This window comes from Talpa europaea, assembly GCF_964194135.1.
Source record: "Talpa europaea genome assembly, chromosome: 13".
In the NCBI taxonomy this organism is placed as follows: Eukaryota; Metazoa; Chordata; class Mammalia; order Eulipotyphla; family Talpidae; genus Talpa; species Talpa europaea.
In genome coordinates this window covers 3,208,802-3,228,596 of record NC_140080.1, presented here as the reverse complement: position 1 = coordinate 3,228,596, position 19,795 = coordinate 3,208,802, and the positions used below count along the sequence as shown (strand labels likewise).

The 19,795-nt window shown below is 45.2% G+C and overlaps 1 protein-coding gene across 3 annotated transcripts in view; it reads left to right on the top strand.

Moving 5' to 3' along the window:
* The window catches only part of TBCK (TBC1 domain containing kinase), a gene marked incomplete at its 3' end in the record, with an annotated part of 123,915 nt that extends 110,053 nt beyond the window's left edge, over nucleotides 1–13,862 (top strand). For all 3 annotated transcript variants that reach the window (XM_084251938.1, XM_084251937.1, XM_084251936.1), the window contains one exon: nucleotides 13,752–13,862. In XM_084251938.1, the coding sequence (XP_084108064.1) occupies nucleotides 13,752–13,862 (111 nt within the window). The remainder of the gene's footprint in view (nucleotides 1–13,751) is intronic.
* Nucleotides 13,863–19,795: the final 5,933 nt, after the last annotated feature.

Genomic DNA, 19,795 nt, shown 5'->3' with positions numbered 1-19,795 from the left:
ATCCCTTAGCTGAGCTAAATATAGCAAATTTTATGGCACTGTGATGACCCTTTGTCAGGCCCTTCTCTATTGAGCTCTTCTCCTTCCTCTCTTTGCTCAACATTCCTGGCCTCTGGTCTCGGGCATCTGATATTATCCTCCTCCAGTGGAGACCAGATGACGCCCAGAAGACTTCAGACCCATCTAGCATGTATGTTCTGTGTAGTGAAGCCCCCTGAATCCAGATCGTATCTGCCTTCTTCTCAAGATTGCTGTGACACTCCTAAGCCGCTGTGTGCAGGATCTTTTCTCGCTTAGAACATATATTAGGCCTCTGCTTTATAGTTGTACCTTGCATTGTGATAAGGAATGGGAAGTAAGTCTCCTTTATGAGTTCCAAGTATGCAAGGAATTCCTCTTTGGTCTTGTTAGACCTACAAGCTCTGCTGCGGTTAAACTCAGATTTATTCTTGACTTTTCCCCTGCCTTCTTGTCAGCAAATGTTTTGGTCTGTGGGTTTATGTCAGATTATAAGGAACCATGTTAGACATGAATGCTGCTGGGATACATAGGGCATCCTCTAAGGCTTACAAGTAACAGTGAACACTCTTAGGTAACTTCGCATGTGTTCAGGACGGAAGATACCTTACTGTCAAAGGCCTGCGAAATAAGGTCTGTCCTGTCCTGTAGAGTTCCTACAGTTGATGCTTTTCCAAAGCTGTGTGAAGTACAAAGCAACAAGCGTGGCACCACAGGGGCCTGAAGACACCCAGGGCAGACGCTGGGGTTTGCTTCAATGTTTGCCAGATGGCTTATGTGATGAAGTACAACCGCTTTTTGAAAAGAGGAGGAGCTCATATCCAACTTGCCGGAAAAAAACTGCCAAATCATCTAAATCTTGCAATCTCTGGCACTCTGTTCATGACCTTTTGCAGGAGGAAAGTTGTCTTGTCTCAGGGAGTGTTGTTCTCCGAACCCACCCTGGCCTCCACAGCCCACCATTTAATTAATTGCTCCTTACCACAGGAATGTTTGTGGCCGAAGAAGAAACTAACCAACCATAGTTGCCCTCCCGCTCAACCTACAGGGGTTGGAACTTGGCAGTGATCCGTCACAGCCTGGCTGTGTTTTGAATCTGAATCTTCGTTGTATACATTCTCCGCAGAGCTTAGTACCCTCTGGAATGTGATTGGCGGCTTGGACAGAGCATGGTATACTGTTCTCCACTGTCCAGTGTAAACAGAAGTTGATAAATGATCAATGCTGAGATCCTGGTCCCAAATATCACAGATGAAAGGAAAATGGTGTGCAAGACTCATTCAAACTCCTGATACATGAGGGATAAGAGGATGGCATTTTATCAGAGGAGGTTTCTCCTCTAATAGGAGTCATCTTTCACAAGTTTGTTGTTAGAATAAAAACTTGTCACACAGACTTTCATGGCATATATAGAAATCTTCTTTCCTATTTTCTTGATAACAACTTAAAAAGAGTTGTCCACATCACCATTCCCAGGAGGACTTGTATCAGCTTTTATTAAACACCAGTCTGTAAATCTACAGGAAGATCCCAGTTGGCTTATGCAGAAACACTAGGTCATTATTGCTATCATAATTTTTTTTAATTAAATGCATTGACATAAAGGAAAACTTTTTGACCCTAGAGTCCAGCATGTGTTTTAGGAGATCTGTGAAATTATCCGTTCGGTGTTGGACATGCACCATATTTTTTGAAAGAGTAGATCCATGGCTTTCATCTGCTTGCCAGACATATGTGTGACCCAGTGAACCATGAATCACTGGTATGAATTGCTGTTCCATAATGAGCAGCCACCATGGATGCTGGAAAGGCCTACCTTACATCCCATTTGGGGACAAGTCTGCTTTAAGTTGCAATCCGTACAGTTGTTGTAATGGTTCTTCTAATAAAGGATCGATTGGGGAAAGGAATGAGGAGGATAAGAGGAAAGTGGGAAAGTAGCTTATTATTTCTTCTATGATTCAAGCACTTGTACATATGCTCTGTGAGCTAGTCCTTCCAATAACACTCGAATGTGCATTTGAGTATATTATTAGCAAGTGAAAGAATTAAGGTCAAACAAACTTGAGTTACCCAAGACCCCACAGCTGACCAGCTGCAGACGGTGATTCATGCCCTGGGCTAATGACAAAGTCCCTGCGCTTTCCTGCATACCACCCAGGCTGTGATTAAAGACCAGTTCTCTAACCTTCGTGACTAGTGGCAACAAATCATAGAAAGTTACCATTTGTCTTATCATCACACGTTAGCTAGCTCTGAAACTCTCTCATCCCCACTGTCCTCACTCACATCTCCAGCATTTCATGGTCCTGCCTGTTCTGCCCCAGCACTGAGTGAGGCTTTTTAAATGTAAATCTGATCATTGCCAAAGTGTGTCTGTGATTCCCATTGTCTTCCAAATAAAATGCAGACGCTGACCGTGGCTTGTAAGATCCTTCATGTTCTGGGCCCTATTTTGTTTTCCAAGCTCACCCCTCACTGCTGTTCCATCACCCTCTTAGGTCAAAGCCACAGTTAATCATGTGTAGTTCCTTATATGTGGTTTAGGTGTGCCTGTCTCTATGTGGAGCAGTCTTCCCACTTCTGTTCCCCTAGGTGCCCCACATTTGTCTTGAAAGCCTGTTTATATAGCATTTCTTCATGGAACTCTTTCTAACTCCTATACTCAGAGGCTAAGTGCTTTCCCAAGTAGTCACAGAAAATCTTTTACTTTCTGTGATACTGGTAGCAGGAACACTATTATCCCGAGAGTTTCTGTGTGCACTGCATGGCACCTGTGCTCCCTACAGGGTCTCACAGGGCCGTGTGAGGGTACAACACTGGACAGAGAGAGCATGGGCCCATTTCATGCCCACTCACCCTCTTCCAAGTTCGCTCCTGCAGACACAGTTGCCCAGAAATGAAGGATGACTGCATAATGGTGTTGTACCCCCCTATTCACTCACCTGCTTCTCCAGCTGAACCCCAAGCTCACTCAGGACAGCAGCTTTACCATGTTTGCTATTGAGTCCCAGCCCCTAGCAGGTGGAAAACACTCAATAATGATGTTCTGGTGGAATTACATTAATGTAAATTAACCTAAGTTAATGAATGAACACTTGAAAAACAATAGTTTTTCATACACCATACATTTGCAGTGATTGGTAAAAAAAAAAAATTGAAAGAGAAAAGAATAAATGATATTAGCTACTGATTTAATTCAAGACAACAAACATGGAGTACCTGCATGATAGAAACTATTATGAGGAAATGGAAGTAAGAATGACAGTCCTTCATCCTCAAAAATCTTACAATCTAGTTAAGAAGAGAAGACATGTATGTAACTGATTAAAACTCAAAGAAGAATGCCTCATTTGCTGAGATTTATGATTGACGTTCTAGGAAATCAGTATGAAAGAGGAAAATTTCCTCTGGGTAAGTGGGGCTACTGAGAGCATCATGGAGGTAGTGCTAGACCTCAACCCAGAATTATGGGTGGAATTCCAATAAGGAAAAGCATCTGGAGGCGGGCCACAGTCGGGAGGGCACGTTCAGAGCAAAGGAGATGGCCCAGTGCTGGAAAGCTTCCTCTAAGAACATCTGGCTGCCAGTGAGGCTGAGAATTGGGTTATTGATGACCTTGAGTGCTGTGTTGAGCAGTTTACATTTTAGCAGTGGGAGCTATTAAAAGGTTTTTCAGAAGGAAAGCAACACTGTCAGCTTTATTTCTAGAAATACATTTGAATATCACGTTTACAGTGTCTTTCCTTAACCCATGATCCCAGCAAAAAAGAAACTAAAACTCCAAGAAACAGACCAATTCAAGAATTTCACTCTCCCTCTTTCCCCAGTCCATTTCAATGCCAGGTTCTCAATGCACCTTCCTGCTGACTTCCCCTCTCAAGCCAGCAGCGTCCTGCCGCCAGGTAGCTGGCAGAGCTCGCGAGTGTGGGGGACAGACAATGGAGGGTCTGTCTGAGGCTGATAGTCAGGCCTGTGGCTGCCCAGCGGAGATGGGGAAAGGCCCGCACTGCTCCCAGCTGACTCAGTGTCTGATAACATCCTCTCGCCGGCTTCTCTGACCTTCCTTGAGACCCTAACGCACACTCTTCTCATTAATCTGTAAGTTATACGTGCATGCATTCTTCATAGAAAGAACAAGCAAGCGAACAGCAAGAATATCTTGTATTGTTCAAAGCAAAGAAACTTGAGACTCATTATCAAAATGATCCTTTTGGTAGGACCATTTAGGTTGGTTCCACCTATTTCCTTACTGACTGTAGACAGACCAGCCCTTGAACAGGATGATCCATAGAGATGCTTAAGGATGCCTGCGGAGAAGGAAGAATTCTCTGCACAGCAGGGGCTGAAGTCTCAGGATTTAATGAGGACCTTGTTACCATGTGGGCAGCAGAGAGCCAGGAAAATGGAACAGGATGAACTGAAAGCCCAAGAACCACTTAGGAACTAATCCAAGAGTAACTAGGGTCTAAATAGAGTAGTTGCAGAGCAATGGCAAACAAGGAAGAGATCCAAGACAAATCTCAGAGAACTGACAGATTGGGTACAGAGCCAAAGGAGGCTTTTACAAAGTAGTCAAGGGTAACCTTGCAGTTTCCAGGTTGGGTCTTGGGATAGGTTGCTGATACCTTTAATAGGGAAAGGGAAGGGAAGAATGAAGTGGTATGGAGGGAATGCGATAAATTTTGGACAAATATCAAATAACCAGTCAAGCATTTGGAGGTTCAAACAAAACTCAAGAGTTACAACTAGATGTGTTTATACAGAATCTTTCCATAAACTCTTAGTATTCTACAATATAGAAAAATGATGTAGGGCTTTCTTTCTTCTCAATTAAATTTAAAAGGTCATAAATGCATTATTCCAGAAAGGAAGACAAATTCCAGGTAGAAGCCTCAAGAAGAGATTATCAAAGGACCAGTAAAAGATATAACTTGTCTTTGTTTCAAGAAATTATAAAAAATCCATCCTCTCCATTAGAAAGTAGCTAATAAATAAGAAAATTGTGCTTTAGTGCAAAATGGAGGAGATAGGAAAGTAAATGAGATAGAAGAAAAATGAAAGAAGAAGAAAAGGAAAACATTTTGACAGGAGAATCTGTTCTTAGGATTTCAACACGGCAAACAATGGAGAAGTTGCTTTGCCTTCCATGTGCCCAAATATTCTGTGCCTGCCTTTATTTTTTTTTAAAGATTTATTTATTTATGCATACAAGAGCATAAAAGATGTGGGGATTGAGAGGATTCACCAGAGACAGTGGGGAACAGAACAGACAGATTGACTGAAGTACACTGCTGAGGGGAGCGGCGGGCGAGTCAGGAGAGGTCTGCTGCACCATGTGGGTTGCTCCCTGGCTGGCCAGTGATTGAACTCATGCTGCAGAGGCTGCTGATTGCTTCATAGTGCAGTGCTTAACCCCTTGTGCCACTAGGGAGGTATGATTGTGTTAGAAGGATTACATGTAATGAGTAGAGCAGAAGAGACAAATTTAGAATGTGAAAATATTAACTTACCTTTTTTTCACATGCCTCTTGATTGGCCCAAATCCCTCTGAAAATTGCCAAACTCCGTGAGAGAACAGGGCCTAAGGTAGGCAAGGAGCCCAGCAGAAAGCCAAGTCTCTTGCTGCATCCACCTCACTGTCTTTCATCTACTCCTGTTCCTTGGTGGTGGAAATGACCTGAGGACATTGTCTCTTACCTCACTGCTCTCTAGACATTTGCATTAAAATTGTTGCCTAAGAGTTTGTCACTTCTGCACTTACGAACTTCATCAGTGCTTTTTGTATAAATGTGGGATTTTGTTTGTAGAAATGACTTTTAGAAGACATGTTTTAAATTGATCTTACTTCTCACTTCATACAAGAGTTTCCTGAAGACCCTGGCAGTAAAGGATAAAAGAAATACTGACTCTTACTCAGTAGTTTCCTATTTGATAGACAGCTTCCTCACTACTTGCCCTAACACCCTTCCTGCCTCCTCCACTGGCAATGAGACCACTTGCCCAGTGCCTCACGAGCAGATGCTCAAAAATCATTTGTTGAATGAATGAAGCAATTATTCAGCAAATAGTAGGGCAAATGCCACGTACCAGGCATTCCTCTGAGCACTGGAGAAACCATAAGTAAAACAAAAGCCCCACCTTCATGGAGCTTACAGTACACTGGGAGAGACAGACAGTCGATAGCACAAAATACCAAAGGTTATCAATGATGAAATGAAAAATAAGAATCTTACCATCTTCCTAGGGTGATCAGGTGAGCCGTATTCTGAGTGAGATGGAAAGCCACTGCAACGCAGGGAAATTAGTGTTGTATATGCTCTGACTTGGATTTTTAAAGTCCCATTCTGGTTGCTTTGTAGAAAAAGACTACAGGGTCCAGGAGAGAGGTTGTCAGACAAGAAGTTATTGCCACGATCTAAGTGGTGATGGGGATTTGGACTTGGAGATGCAATGGGAGGGGCTGAGGATGGGGTGGGGGCGGGGCTTGCAGATTTGCAGCTCATGCAGGACCCCCTAGACGGTGATGAAGGCTTTAGTTTTATTCTGAATAAAATGAGAGATCATTAAAGCACTTCGAAAAGAGGTCTGACTTGCATTGTGAAAGGAGCCTCTCTTGACTATCCAGTTGAGATAAAGCTGGAGTGATGTAGGTAAGAAGTACCGGGTTAGTTTGTAGTGAGGACGTGGTGAGAAATGATGAGACTGTGAGCACATTTGGAAAGTTAGAGACATCGTAATTCCTGAGTAGAGGAAATGAGGACACACATACATATCCGAGTTTGTCGCTTAAGCAACTGGAAGAGCAGGGCTGCAGGTTTTTGAAATGAAGACTGCAGGCAGGTACAGATAGGAATCAAGTGTTCCCCTTTGAAACTGTTAAGTTGGAGAACGTCTGTAGGCATCCAAGTGAAACTACTAAGGATGCATATTGATGAGTTCAAAGTTCAAGGAAAAGATTAAAGATAGAAATTTAAAATCATCAGTGGCGAGATGGGACTAGAAGAAATCATGGAGGGATGAAGAGAAGCAGTCAGAACACTGGGCCATAGGCAGAGGTCAGGTTGATGAGGAGGCCTGCGGGGGAGGCTAGAAAGATGGAAAGACCTCACTGGTGAGGTGGGAGAAGCAGGGTGGTTAGCATAGCCAAGGCTGAGAGGAGAGTTCTGGAAATAGGAGCAAACGATCAAATGTGTCGGATGATGCTGATGGGTCAAGTCAGATTCAGATTGAGTCTTGAAGATGGGATTTGGCAGTGTGACCAAGTGGAGATGGTTGCTGACTTTCATAAGGGTGTTTTGGGGGAGGAATGGCGCCAAAAGTCTGATAAGAGAGAATTTGAGAGAGAATCAGCTTCCTGCAAAGAAATGAAAAGAGAGGGCCTCCCTGGTGGCGCAGCGGTTGAGCGCTGGCGTGTGAAGCTGACAACAGCCTCCACAATGCCGGTTCCATCCCCAGCCGCCAGCGAGGATCCCACATGGCACACAGACCTCTCCTGCCATGCCCGCTGCTCCCCTCAGTAGTGTCCTCTGTCTGCCTGTTCTGTTCCCCGCTCTGGCTCTGGCTCTGGTGAATTCTCTCACCCTCCCGCACTTCTGACTGTACCCAGTGCTTGTATAAATAAATAAATCTTTTAAAAAAAAAGAAATGAAAAGAGAGAACAACCTGTAGATCAAAAGACCTCCATTCACTGTGTGGACCTTGCTTGACTCTGAATGAAAATAAACAGATTGTGGGTATAGGTAAGTGGATGATGGGGGCGAGGGTGGCATTTGTGAAGTAGCTGTTGAGTGAGTCCTTTCCTATCATGATCATTTGATCATATTAACGGATGATTGTTAATTTTATCTCGATGTGATAACAGAAGTGTGGTTGTATTTTTTAGTGTATTTCAAAGACATATGTATGTACTAATTGATATGTCAGCATGGCACAAGGGAGCGGAGAGTATGTGGGAGGAGTAAATGAAGTGCACAGCCATGAGTTATAACTGCTGGAGTCAGGTGTTGGGAACCTATGGCTCTTATATCGCTTTTGTCTATTTTTATATATTTTGACACATATCTTTTTTTTAGATTTATTTTTATTTATTTATGCATACAAGAACTAGGGTACAGGCCAGAGGTGTGAGAGGTGAGAGGATTCACCTGAAACAGCGGGGGACAGAACAGGCAGATCCACTGAAATACACTGCTGAGGGGGGCAGCGGGTGAGTCAGGAGAGGTCTGCTGCACCATGTGGGTAGCTTCCTGGCCAGGGATCGAATTCAGGCCATGGTGGTGATAGCACTGAGCCTAACCCCTGAGCAACCAGGGAGGTCCCTTTGACACATTTCTTAATAAAAAGGTAGAGAGAGAATGGGAAGAGATGAAATAAAGACAGAAACTATAAGCAAAAGAAAATGAAAACAAAAAAAACCCACATTGAGTTAGCACATTGTGATTATTTCTACACCCCCCTATATAACACAAGCCATAAAAATGCTTTTTACAATAAAACCTTTACGCTATCAAATTGCCTAATCCCAAAGATCAGTTCCAAAAGGAAGAGTAGACTAGTGCACACCACACATCAGATTCCAGATGTCCCGGACACCACTAGAGTAGTCATCCTTAAAATAAGCATGGATCAGAAGCCTGGGCATGAAATGGCTGGTTGTTGGTCAGCTCTCACACTCTCTTCTCATTGCATAACCTGATGACGCTTTCCAGCGCAGGACATGCTAGCCTAATCCCTGGAATTACCTGTTCCGCTCCTTCCTTGTCACCGGTGCCTGTGGTGTGTGGGAAACGCTCACTGACCTTGTGTTCACCTTGTGGGCATTGCCCTGTTGCTACTCTCCTGGGAATGGAATAAGAAACGAAGGCAGCCCTGCCTGATTGTTGTTAGATGTTATTACTGTGACAACCCCACCTTTCGTCGTCCTCTTTTTTTCCCGGCGCTGCAGCATAATTGACACATAGGAGCTGTGTTTACTAGAGGAGTACAACTTGACGTCTTGATATATGGGCACATTGTGAAAAGATCACAACAGTCAAGTCAGTTAACATATCCCCCACCTCCCATAGTTACCATTTCCTTTCTTAGCAAATTTCAAGTACACAATACAGTATTGTCACATTTGCTGGACATTGTAGCTTAGTCACCACAGATCTGCAGAACTTATTCAGCTCACATAGCTGAAACTGAGCATTTTGAGTAATATCTCCTAATTTCCTCCATGCCACCCCTCGCCAGGGCAACCACCATCCTGCTCTCTGCTTCTGAGAGCTTGACTTTTTTTTTTTTTAAGATTTTACTTATTTTTGAGTAGAAGAACTGGGGTGCAGGCCAGAGGTGCAAGGGTGAGGGGATTTCCAGAGACAGAGTGGGGAGCAGAACAGGTGGATCTACTGAAATACGCTGCTGAGGGGAGTAGCGGGCGAGATAGGAGAGGTCTGCTGTGCCATGTGGGTTAGCTGGCCATGTGGATCCCTGGCCAGGAATCGAACTCGGGTGGTAAAGGTGATGTTGGATCTGTTGTATCACAGTAGTTGTATCTGTGTGTGTTGCTTGTTTCACTTAACGTAATATTCTCCAGGGTCACCCATATTGCTGCAAACAGCAGGATTTCCTTTTGTAGCCTGACTAATATTCCATTGTGTGTTTATATGGCTGTGTTTTTGTTTATCACATTTTCTTTATTCTCTACCACTGGTCACTTCGGTTGTATCCCAAGTACTGCAGTGCACATGGGAGTGCAGTGATCTCATTAAGATCCAGATTTCATTTCCTTTGGATACATACCCGGAAGTGGGCTTACTGGGTCATATGCTAGTCCCAGTTTTAATTTTTTGAGGGACCTCAGAGTTGTTTTTCATCACAACCACACCAGTACATATTCCCACCAGCCCTGTACATGTCACTTACATAGTTTTTTAAGAAAGGTAAACCCATGTAGTATCCTTTTTAAAAATTGTGTTAGTCGTAAATCAGTGTATTAACTATAAAAGATCCAAATACAGAAAGCTAGCAGGAAACAGAACACTTATCTCAGGTATGAGAGAAACATGGTAAGGATTAAAACAGAACAAACAAAAAAAGATGTTTCAAAAATACCCCTGACTAGCAGGGAGGGAAAAGACCAGCAGAGTGTCAGGCACCTCCTCCTCCCTTCTTTCCTGTAATCCTGTCCCAGCTCTTATGATCACTGACAGGGACAGTTTAAATGATCAGGGCCTTTATTAAGGACCCCAAAAGTCTCTTAAATAATCAGAATAATTACAGTCAGTGCAGGGCCTCCCTGGGCTCTCAAGGGGGAAACACCCCGTATCTATTTCTCATCTCAGATACGCTTCTCTGAGTTGTCCAGCCAGACTCTTGGAAACAGGGACATGGCTTGCGGGAAGGATCAGCCCCGCCCACCCACACAGTGCCGGAAATATGAAACGCCACCGTATCTTGGCATCCAGAGGGTCGAGAGGACCTGGAAGACTGATAGAGCATCAGCCTCACAGCCATAAAAACAGAAAATAAAATTAGTATAGCTGCTCATTGTAAGCTAATTCCTTCATTCACCTCCACGCCAACCCGATGCTGACTTTTCCTAACCACAAGTCAGCACTATGAGGAGGAAAGGAAGGGATAGAGAAGGTGGAAGAAAGAAGACCTAGGTTTGAGCTTTGCCAGGGTGTTGGTCCGCTTATGCCAGTTGTTCAGTTGCTATCATGAACTTCAGCCTCACAAGACCCAAATTTCACATCCCGAAACACTTGTCCTGTCCTGTGCTGCTCCCCAAATCTCCTGAGTTATAAGCCCAGTCTCCTCAGCATCCTGCTGCTCATGGTTCCGTCAGGACCTGTGTTCTGTGAGAGCCAGGGGAACCACGGGGTCCAGTGTGTCTGTCAAATCTCATCGGGTTTGCGTCTCTTGGCCTTGTCCCCTGCTCTGTGGAGCAGGTCCAAACCCCTTTCCTCCACTCATGGCTCCACTACGGCAGAACTTGACTTCCTCTGGACAGGCATGCCAGCCTTCAAGGCCAAGGTGAGCTGCAAGATAATGAGAGTAAACAAGTGGGGAGGCCCCGCCAGCGCCTGCGGCTCTCAGACGGTGCTGTTCTGAGGTGTGCCTGCTCCGCCCGTGACAGGAACACCGCCCTGGCGCTGCCTGCCTGAGGAACGGCAGACACGCAGCAGCTCTGCCCTGGTGTGTAGGAGCACGACACGCAGCAGACACGCTGCCCTGCGGCTACAGCCCGATCCTGCGCCAGCAAATCCCAGCTCCTGCACGTGGGACACCGCCCGCTGGGCAGTCCCTCCACGAGGCACCTGATGTCAGCCCCACAAACACTGGGCAGCCTCTTTTAATGCTGTGACTAGCTCTCCTATGAAAACCGAGGTGTGGGTCCCACACACCTCTGCCTGCACATGAATCCCATTTGCTCACCAAGTGATTCCCAGTGCTGGCTGCATGTTCCTTTCCCTGGGGCTTTAAAAAAAGGCTGATGCTGGAGTTCGTCCCCACAAACTCCATTGTCAGTGCTCGCCAGCAGACCTGGGCATCCCTTTTGTTGGAAGCAGCGGATGATGCTGACGCAGTGTAGCTACTGCTGCGGGACCAGGCCTCAGCAGTCAGTCTGCGCCCTGTGCTTACTGACATGGCCAGGGCCGCCAGGTGCAGAGGGAGGGGTACTGAGGCCCCGACTCCCCTGCCTGGCACTGGGCAGGGGCTATACAGAATTTGTGACCGCGGACAGACGGACAGATGGTGAAAGGAGCAATTTCTGTGGCAAGCGTGGAAGGATGCAGTCTTGGCATCCATGACGCCAGCAATTAACATGGATAATCGGAACCAGAGCTAGGAGCAGCACTCACCATCTTTACCTGAAAACTCAGGTAAAGATGACACGCAGCTTGGTTTCTCTTTGAGGCGTCTAAGCATTGGCCTCATTCTCCATTTCTGCTCTTCCCCCTCCCCGCCACTGCCCGACCTAGACCTCCCAGAGAGCAGCGCCCTGCTTCCTTGTCTGCCTTTGCCAGGGCAGCAAAGCGCCTGGTGGCTATGCCCTGCTCTCAGCAGCAGCGGGAAGCCTTCCCAGCTCTGCAGCAGTCTCGGGGAGATTAGTTGCGCATACAGTGAGTCCTCCCTTACTCATTTGCTGGCTCCGGCAGTGTTTTGAAAGAAGCGAATGCTAAGACTGCTTATCCACAGGCTTTTGAGTAATGGTGTGTTTATCTCAGAATCCAGGCCTAAGTGGTAATTGTATCACTCCCTGCGGGGGAAGGAAGCCAAGATGCTTGGGGTCGGTGCTGCCTGCCCACCACACAGCGGATGCGCCTGGTGCCGCTGTTCTAAAGCCGGGGGTGTCAGACACACAGCGTGGGGAGAGCTGCGTGAAGACCTGCCCCCACCAGCAAACACTAGAGCGTAATTCCTCCTCAGCGTGAAGGCCTGGTGCTCTGCAGAGCTCAGAGCTGACAGGTGGCTGCTATGTGAGGGTCTGGCCGTGCGCTGCAGGAGGCCAAGAGGAGAGGGGTACTCTGTGACATGGAGAACCCCGTGTGTCACGTGACTGCTTCTCACTGTCAAGGTTTGGTTCCACCCAGCAGGCCTGTCCCGAGTCCTGATGTGTCCTGGGACCAGTGATAGAGAAACAGCAGGCTCCGCAGCCTGAGGGAACCAACAGTCTGTAGACGCAGGCTCTTAACGGGCACTTTAAACACATAGGAGCAACAGAGAGTCAGTCTCACAAGGAGTTTTGGGGGTAGAAAAGAAGGGCCCCTTGTGGAGACTTGGCTCCTAGAGAAAGAGGTGAGCAGGAAGGCAGAGGGTGCACAGAAACTTGGGGGTGGTTTGAAGAAGATCTAAGGGGGCCAGGAGCCTGTTCCCACCCAGAGAGAGGTAGCCCCCCTCTCACTGACAGGCAGCGAGGACTCTGTATCATAAATGCAGGGTCCCCCCGTCTGAATGTGGAATCCTATCGGTCAGATTTGGTAGGTTATCTTTTGGGTCTGGGAGTGCTGTCTCTGTTAATTTAGATGGAAATTTTTTTTTTAATGTTACCAGACCCAAAAAATAGCCTATCAGATCATACCAAGTAGGAATGTTCTGCTTTTGGCAAGCAGGGAGGCCTATACAAGGAAAGCAGAAAGATCCCCAGTGACCCCAAACAGGGGGAGGCGGGCCAAGTGGGGGGAGATAAGTGTAGGTCTTGGTAACTTTTAAGCGTCCATGTGCTGGGCCTCTAAAGGGCTTCCTGGATCCATCCTTCAAAATTCACTAAAGGGCATGGTCTTGTACGGGTCATTGCAGTTGCTCCAAAAACATGTTGCGACAGTTTATGGTTCCTCTCTGGCACACTACATGGAGCCAGACTAACAGTATCCAAAAGTGTGCGCTGTGGATGTGAGGCGCCCTGCCTCCACTGGAGGGATACTTGAAAAGTGGGAATGTTGATGACCTTGGAGAGGGTGGGCTTCTCCCGAGCACCCCTGGTGCTGTTGGGGCTGGCTGCTGTGCACACTGATTGCATGTCTGTGGCCTGTTCAGACAAGTGCAAAAGACAACTAAGAAGGCACACTCCATGGCGTAAAGAAGTTGTTTGTCGGCGTTTGAGTGATTTAAGTTATATTAAATGATTCATTGATATAACGGTGACAGCAAGAATTATATAAAAGCATGAGAAAAAAAGTGAGAATACAGAAGTATAATTTTGTTCTTTCTCATCTATAAATTTGGCCTTGTTTTTCTTTCAGTTTGCTGCTCACCTTGTGAAGATGAAATACCCCAGGGTCTGTATTCTTGATGGTGGCATTAACAAGCTCAAGCCAACAGGCCTGCTCACCGTGCCCTCTCCTCAGATATGAAGAACAAGAGAGTGACAGACACACGGGGGTACCCCATGGCACAGCCCGCCATGGCCTCGCCCCGTTGACAGAACCAGGCACCCAAATTGTTGCATTTCTCTCAACTTTGTCATGAGACACATGTTTAATCCCATGATCCTAATGTTCAGCTATCCAGGCAGCAAACTTGACTGTACATGTACTGCTGAAAGAATTTTCTTAATGGTGAAATCTGATCATGAATTCTCACCACATGGCGACACAACGCTAAAGGAATTCAGCTGACAAGGCAGATTTTGTGTTATCAAGAGATCTCAGTTGCATTGAAAAAGCTGCCTCCCAGGGCACTGAACAGGCAGTCCTGACAAAGGTACTATTTAGAACATAAAATATGGGCCGAAAACCTTCTTTCCATGATAATGAAAGTGAAAAGCTATTCTCAGTACATTCCTATTAAGTAAATGTTAAGTTTAGTAACTCATTTTTGGTCCAGATAAGTTGTCTACCTCCCCAGTACCGCATGTGTGTGCGCGTGCGTGCGTGCGTGTATCTAAAAAGAGGAAAAATTAACCTATTCTGTCCCTTTGAAGAAAACAATAATCATTTATTTCCAGAAAAGAAAAGCCAGAAGCTATTGATGTTGGCATATTTATTCATCTCCTGTGGTAAGAAACCCAAAATAAGAGTGACTTTAAAAGCTAGATTGTACACCTCTCACCCACGCGTGTGTGCGGAGTCAGCCCAGGGCTCCTATCCTGCTTCTGTGACAATTAAAGAGTCAGTTGTCTTTTATCCTCAACACATGGCTTTGACCTCATTGGTCAAGGTGGTTGCTCAGCTCCCACCATGAAGTCTGTGGTTTGGAAGGAAGGGAATGAAGAAAGGAGAGAAGGGTGGAAAGGGGAGGGGAAAGAAATAGAAATAGGAATGACCAAAAAAAAGATAAAACGAAGGAATAAGGAAGGGTGTGCTCCTTCTCCCTAGGGCCAGAACTCAGGCTGTGGCCACACTACAGCGTGCCTTTGTTTGCAAGGCCCTTTACCCAGCCGGAACGTCTCGTCACGTTCTGGAAAGAGAAGAGCACTCATTGAGGAACAGCTAACAGCCTCTGCACATAATTCTAAAAATTAAGTACTGTATTTCACTGACTCTAAAACATGTCACAAGTGTAGGTGCCTACAAAGAAAGAAAAATACAACCAAATAAACTATGACATCAGCAGTTATACAGAAAAGTGAGAAAGCGTATGCATCTTAGAATTATTGAAGTACAGTACATCTTTTGACTACCTTCAGTCTTGTTTTAACTGAAAAACATTCTTTCTCTTTAGCGTATCCTTCTTCAGGGTGAAAATGACCTGAGTGGAACATTTTAATAAGAGCTTCAATTGCACTTTCTGGGCTATGGTTTCATTGTTGCTGTTTGTTTTGGACTTTTAATCTTTTTTATTAAGATAGCATTTCCAGACCATAAAATTTACCCTTTTAAAAAGTACAATTCAGTGGCTTTTATTTTTTTACAAACTTGTACAGTCATCTACAATGTAATTCCAGGACATTTTGGCCACCCAAAATAGAAATCTATCCCTGCTAGCAGTCACCCCCCAGAAACCTTCCCCCAGGCTCAATTTTTGTACAGGAAGTGAGATAGATACCCAGTTCCAATCTTTCCAATCCAAGTTGTCCTAGGGGGGCATGACATTTTGTGTGTTTTGCTCATTTATATCCAGTCATTCACTAACTTTATGATTCAGTAGCATGTCCAGCCTTCTTCACTTTGCTGGGCAGCATTGAAAGACTAATTCTAGCAAAGCATTCCAGTCATACTTCTAATAAAAGTCTTATTGCATCATATTGCAATTATCTGTGCACATTTGGGCTCCATACTAGACTATAGACTCCTTTAAGGTCAGAGATCATAATTTATACTGCTTGTTGTCTTCAGCAAACCACCCCACTAGAGATGCTTGATAAATGAAAAAGTAAACTGCAAGTGTTGCATCGGAAGTGCATAGGAAAAAATTTTAACAACCCAGGTAATTTTTTTCAAATGCCAAACTCATCCATTACCTGATATTTAAGAAATTGAAATCTCAATTCACTGAGTGAAGAACCTCCAATGTTCTGCTCAACATTAAGGTTCTCAAATCCGAGAAGTTGAAACAGGTGACTTCTAACAATAAGCCGATAAGCCTATTGTTATCTAGGCTAATAAGATAAACTAGTTACGTCCCCTTTCCAAAACATAAACATGCTAGATTTTAAAAGAATATTAAAAATGGTTAATACTTAACCAAGATTGAGAGAAATAGAATTTGCTTGATGTTAGATATGAAGTGCCTGGGACACTGCCAGGACCATGGAACATTAGAGGTCAACAGAACCATAGAAATGGAGCCTTTAATATGCATATAGGGGTCGAGAACACAGCCACAGCCTTCTGTTAGGGAACTGGTATTCAGAAAACTTTCCAAAGTGACAGACTGAAAGAATTCATGGCTCCATGAAACAATTAGCAATAACTTCCCACCAAATCAGGAAAGTTTGCCATGGCCTGGAATTCTGAGTGAGGAGAGACAATGCTGACATAGGCATTTGGAAGAGTCAATGGAAAGGCTGGGGGATGTTGCCAAATTTGAACTGGCTTTAGGGCACATGTCCATCTGCCTACTTAAAAATGAGAACAGTGTGTTGCATCAGACTTTTGGAATGCATAGATGGTACGAGATCTTTGTTCAACTCCTCTGTTTCCTCCTACAAATAGTTACCAGAAAATACTTCTTTAGAGATTAATATCAAAAGGAGAGCACAGCCTCTGAGAAGGGTCGTATGCAGGAGTCTCATCCACTGAGATCCACCATCGGAGGAAGACGGTCGTCCCTGCCGTAGGTCATCAGGGGTTTGGCTTTTTCAGAGTCCTAAGTAGTCATCTCGCTGGTATGTGCACCTGCAGGCTCTATATAGGCCTCTTGCTAACCAGATCATGCATTTTTCTTGATACACATTCATGAAACCAGAGTTGAAGCAAAACGATAATCTATGAGGTTTTGTTTGGCTGTTCGTCTCAAGCTCAAACACCCTTCGCAATTGCCGTCTTGGACCTTATGCAGAAAAGTAACAGGGAACTGTTAACAAGCCTGGCCCTTGACCCTGAGCAGCACATGCCGTCACACACGACCTGCAGAGTTCCCAGTCCACTTTTAGCCCATGTAATATTAGAAATAGTCCACATGGTAAATAAGCTATTTTAAAAGGTAGCCACTTTTTTAAGTTGCATGTATTTATATCTTGTCTGAGAAATTTTCTGGTTGATGTCTTCTAATAAGTGCTTGTCACATGGGGACTAAAATTGGACCTTGGCAAGCCCAGTGTTCCGTGGCTGGACTGTGGTGCCTGCAGCCTCCACTGGACATCCAGGGCATTTGTCCCCTTTGGGCTGACAGTCTTCAGTGTCCCACTTCATCCCTTCCCAAGGGTCTACATGCGCCGCGTTGTCTGCGGCATTTTTATTCCTCACTCTGAGCAGTGAGCAGAGGGAGCCAAGAGCCGTATCGCCAGCATTCCAGGGTCTTAAATGTTAATCCTCGGGGTGGCCGAGGTTAAAACACTGTCCTGCCTGGGCTTAAGACTAATCTTGGTGCTGTAACAAATGCAGTCCAAACATTAGATCAGAATCTAAATGTTGCTTCCTGCCACACTGAAAGATCCAGCTCTTGAAATGTCCCTCTTTGTATGTCTGTGGCTTTTTAAAAAACAGCTCGTGACCTATGCTGTTCTTCTTTAAAACTGCAACAGTGCAATCGCTAGTTAAAGCAATAACTAGACAAGATATACAGCAGAGACATTTTCTCTTTAATCCTGGAAACTTATGTTTGTTTCCATCATTATTAACTTTTTCTCACCTCTGTTAGCATACTTTGCAGTCCCTTCAGGTAGAATAACTCAGTATTTTAAGGCCTGTGCTGAGCTGGAACTGGGTCGGCCCTCTGTTGAGAGGGCCAAATGTACCCATTTTGTGCCAAGTCCACATCCGTAGCTGACCACAGCATGTGTATTTACACCATAGAAATTGGCACATGTCACAGAATCATGGCTTTCTTTTTATTCCTTTTCACTTGAAAGTCAGTATTTACCATCAAACCACTGATTTTTGCCATCCCGTGTTGCATGGAGGGAGAAGGAAATTTGAAGAGCATCTAATCCAGACATCATTGTTCAAAACAGTAGGAACAGTGAATGAGTTTACAGAAATCACACAACTAGTAAAAGACAAATCTAAAATTATGTCTCTGCTTTCTCCTGTTTCTGACCCTTTCTCTGTCCATCCCAAACAGAAAGAGAAGGTGAAGGACACCGCTGTCAGCCACGACACATTCATTACAGGGCCAGGTCCTGCGTGGGTCCCTGAAGGTAGTGACTGGACTCTTGCCCCTTGAGGAGTACACGCCACTCACTGTCAGCTCTTGGCAGCTGCACTCACCTTCCTAACCCAGAGCACACATCCAAAAGTAAAGATTTCAAAAGAGAAGGGAAGAATGTCCAGACTGAGGGGATGACACTGTTCTCAGGAGCTCTTGCTACATACAACATTACCCCTTCGCCCCGAGACAACATAACCCATCAGGGTAGAGACTGGCACAGCCCCGACCTCAACATGCAGGGACAAAATGGCCTGTAATATTAGTCTTCTCCATATTCACCAGGGAGCGGGCTGGAAGGACTGGGCAAGCCTGCATCAGCCTCCCACTCACATGTGGAAAGCTGAAAAGGGGGATGGGAAGGAGGCGAGCTAGTTCCTGGGTCTATTAACCACAAAAGGGAAGAAATGGAGATCGTTTTGATCATTTGCTAACTTAAAAGTATTTGTATGCTCTGCTATCAACGATCATGATAGTTTACTTGTCGGATAGCTTGTCTTTTCTAAAACTATATCTCAAACCATTAACATTCCTTTGGCTGTGCGTGTGTCGCCATGAACTCCATGGAGGCCCCTGAGGAGCTGCAGGACAGGTGTCTGACTCCTGGTGCAGGCAGAGGACCCGAGGGCAGCCTGCACAGGATGTGCCTCCAGGGAGAGCCTTTCTTCTTCAATGGTGAGTAAAGAGCAAACACCATCTCTGTGCTCCCGTTAGCCTTAGTTACTTACACACGGCAGCACAAGGGCCCCGGACCAGACGGCTAACTAATGGCAGGCCCACCATGACCATGTGAACACCATTTCCTGCTCACGAGGATCTCAGAGGTCCGTCCTAGAAGTGTTGTCCTCCCCTATGCCACCACCCCCCCACCCCGCACCTGCCCGAGCGGGACTGTGCCCCCAGAAGCCCTGCTGAGACAGCCCTGGATGAAGCCTGGCCTGAGCAACTCGTGTACACAGATGGAATCCACTTCCAGAGGTTTATCCGTTACCTCCCTCTAGCAAGGGCGGTGGGGAAGTCAAACCAAAATACAGATTCAGAGCTAGGAGTTTAGTCTGAGTAATTTACTTTCCCAAATTAGCCTGGTAGATGCTGGCCAATGTTAAAAGTTTCCATCCCTGCAGTATAGGGGACTGTACATTCCCCATAAAGTGTGGTTTCTCTTTAGTTTATAGCAAGATTCGTTTTCATATCAAACTGCCTTGTTGTTAATGTCAGCTGCTCATTTATATTTAAGCGACCGTCTCTCCCCTAAAAGGAGGCAAGACAGGAAAGTTCACTGGTAATGAGGTCATTTCCTTTCAATTCATCTACCTCTTTTTATATTAACTTAATATGAATCCTAAACAGGTTACATCTAGCAGCATCCCAGGTGATAGACTAGTTCCAATTTCAGAAATAACCATTCTCCGTTTATCTGGCTAACTAACATTTTCAATACATTTGACACAGAAAATGAGCCAATGGGGCATTTAAGCACATTCCAAAAGATGGTCACTTATGAGTCAAACAAGTTTTGAAAAAGTGTATATGTTAA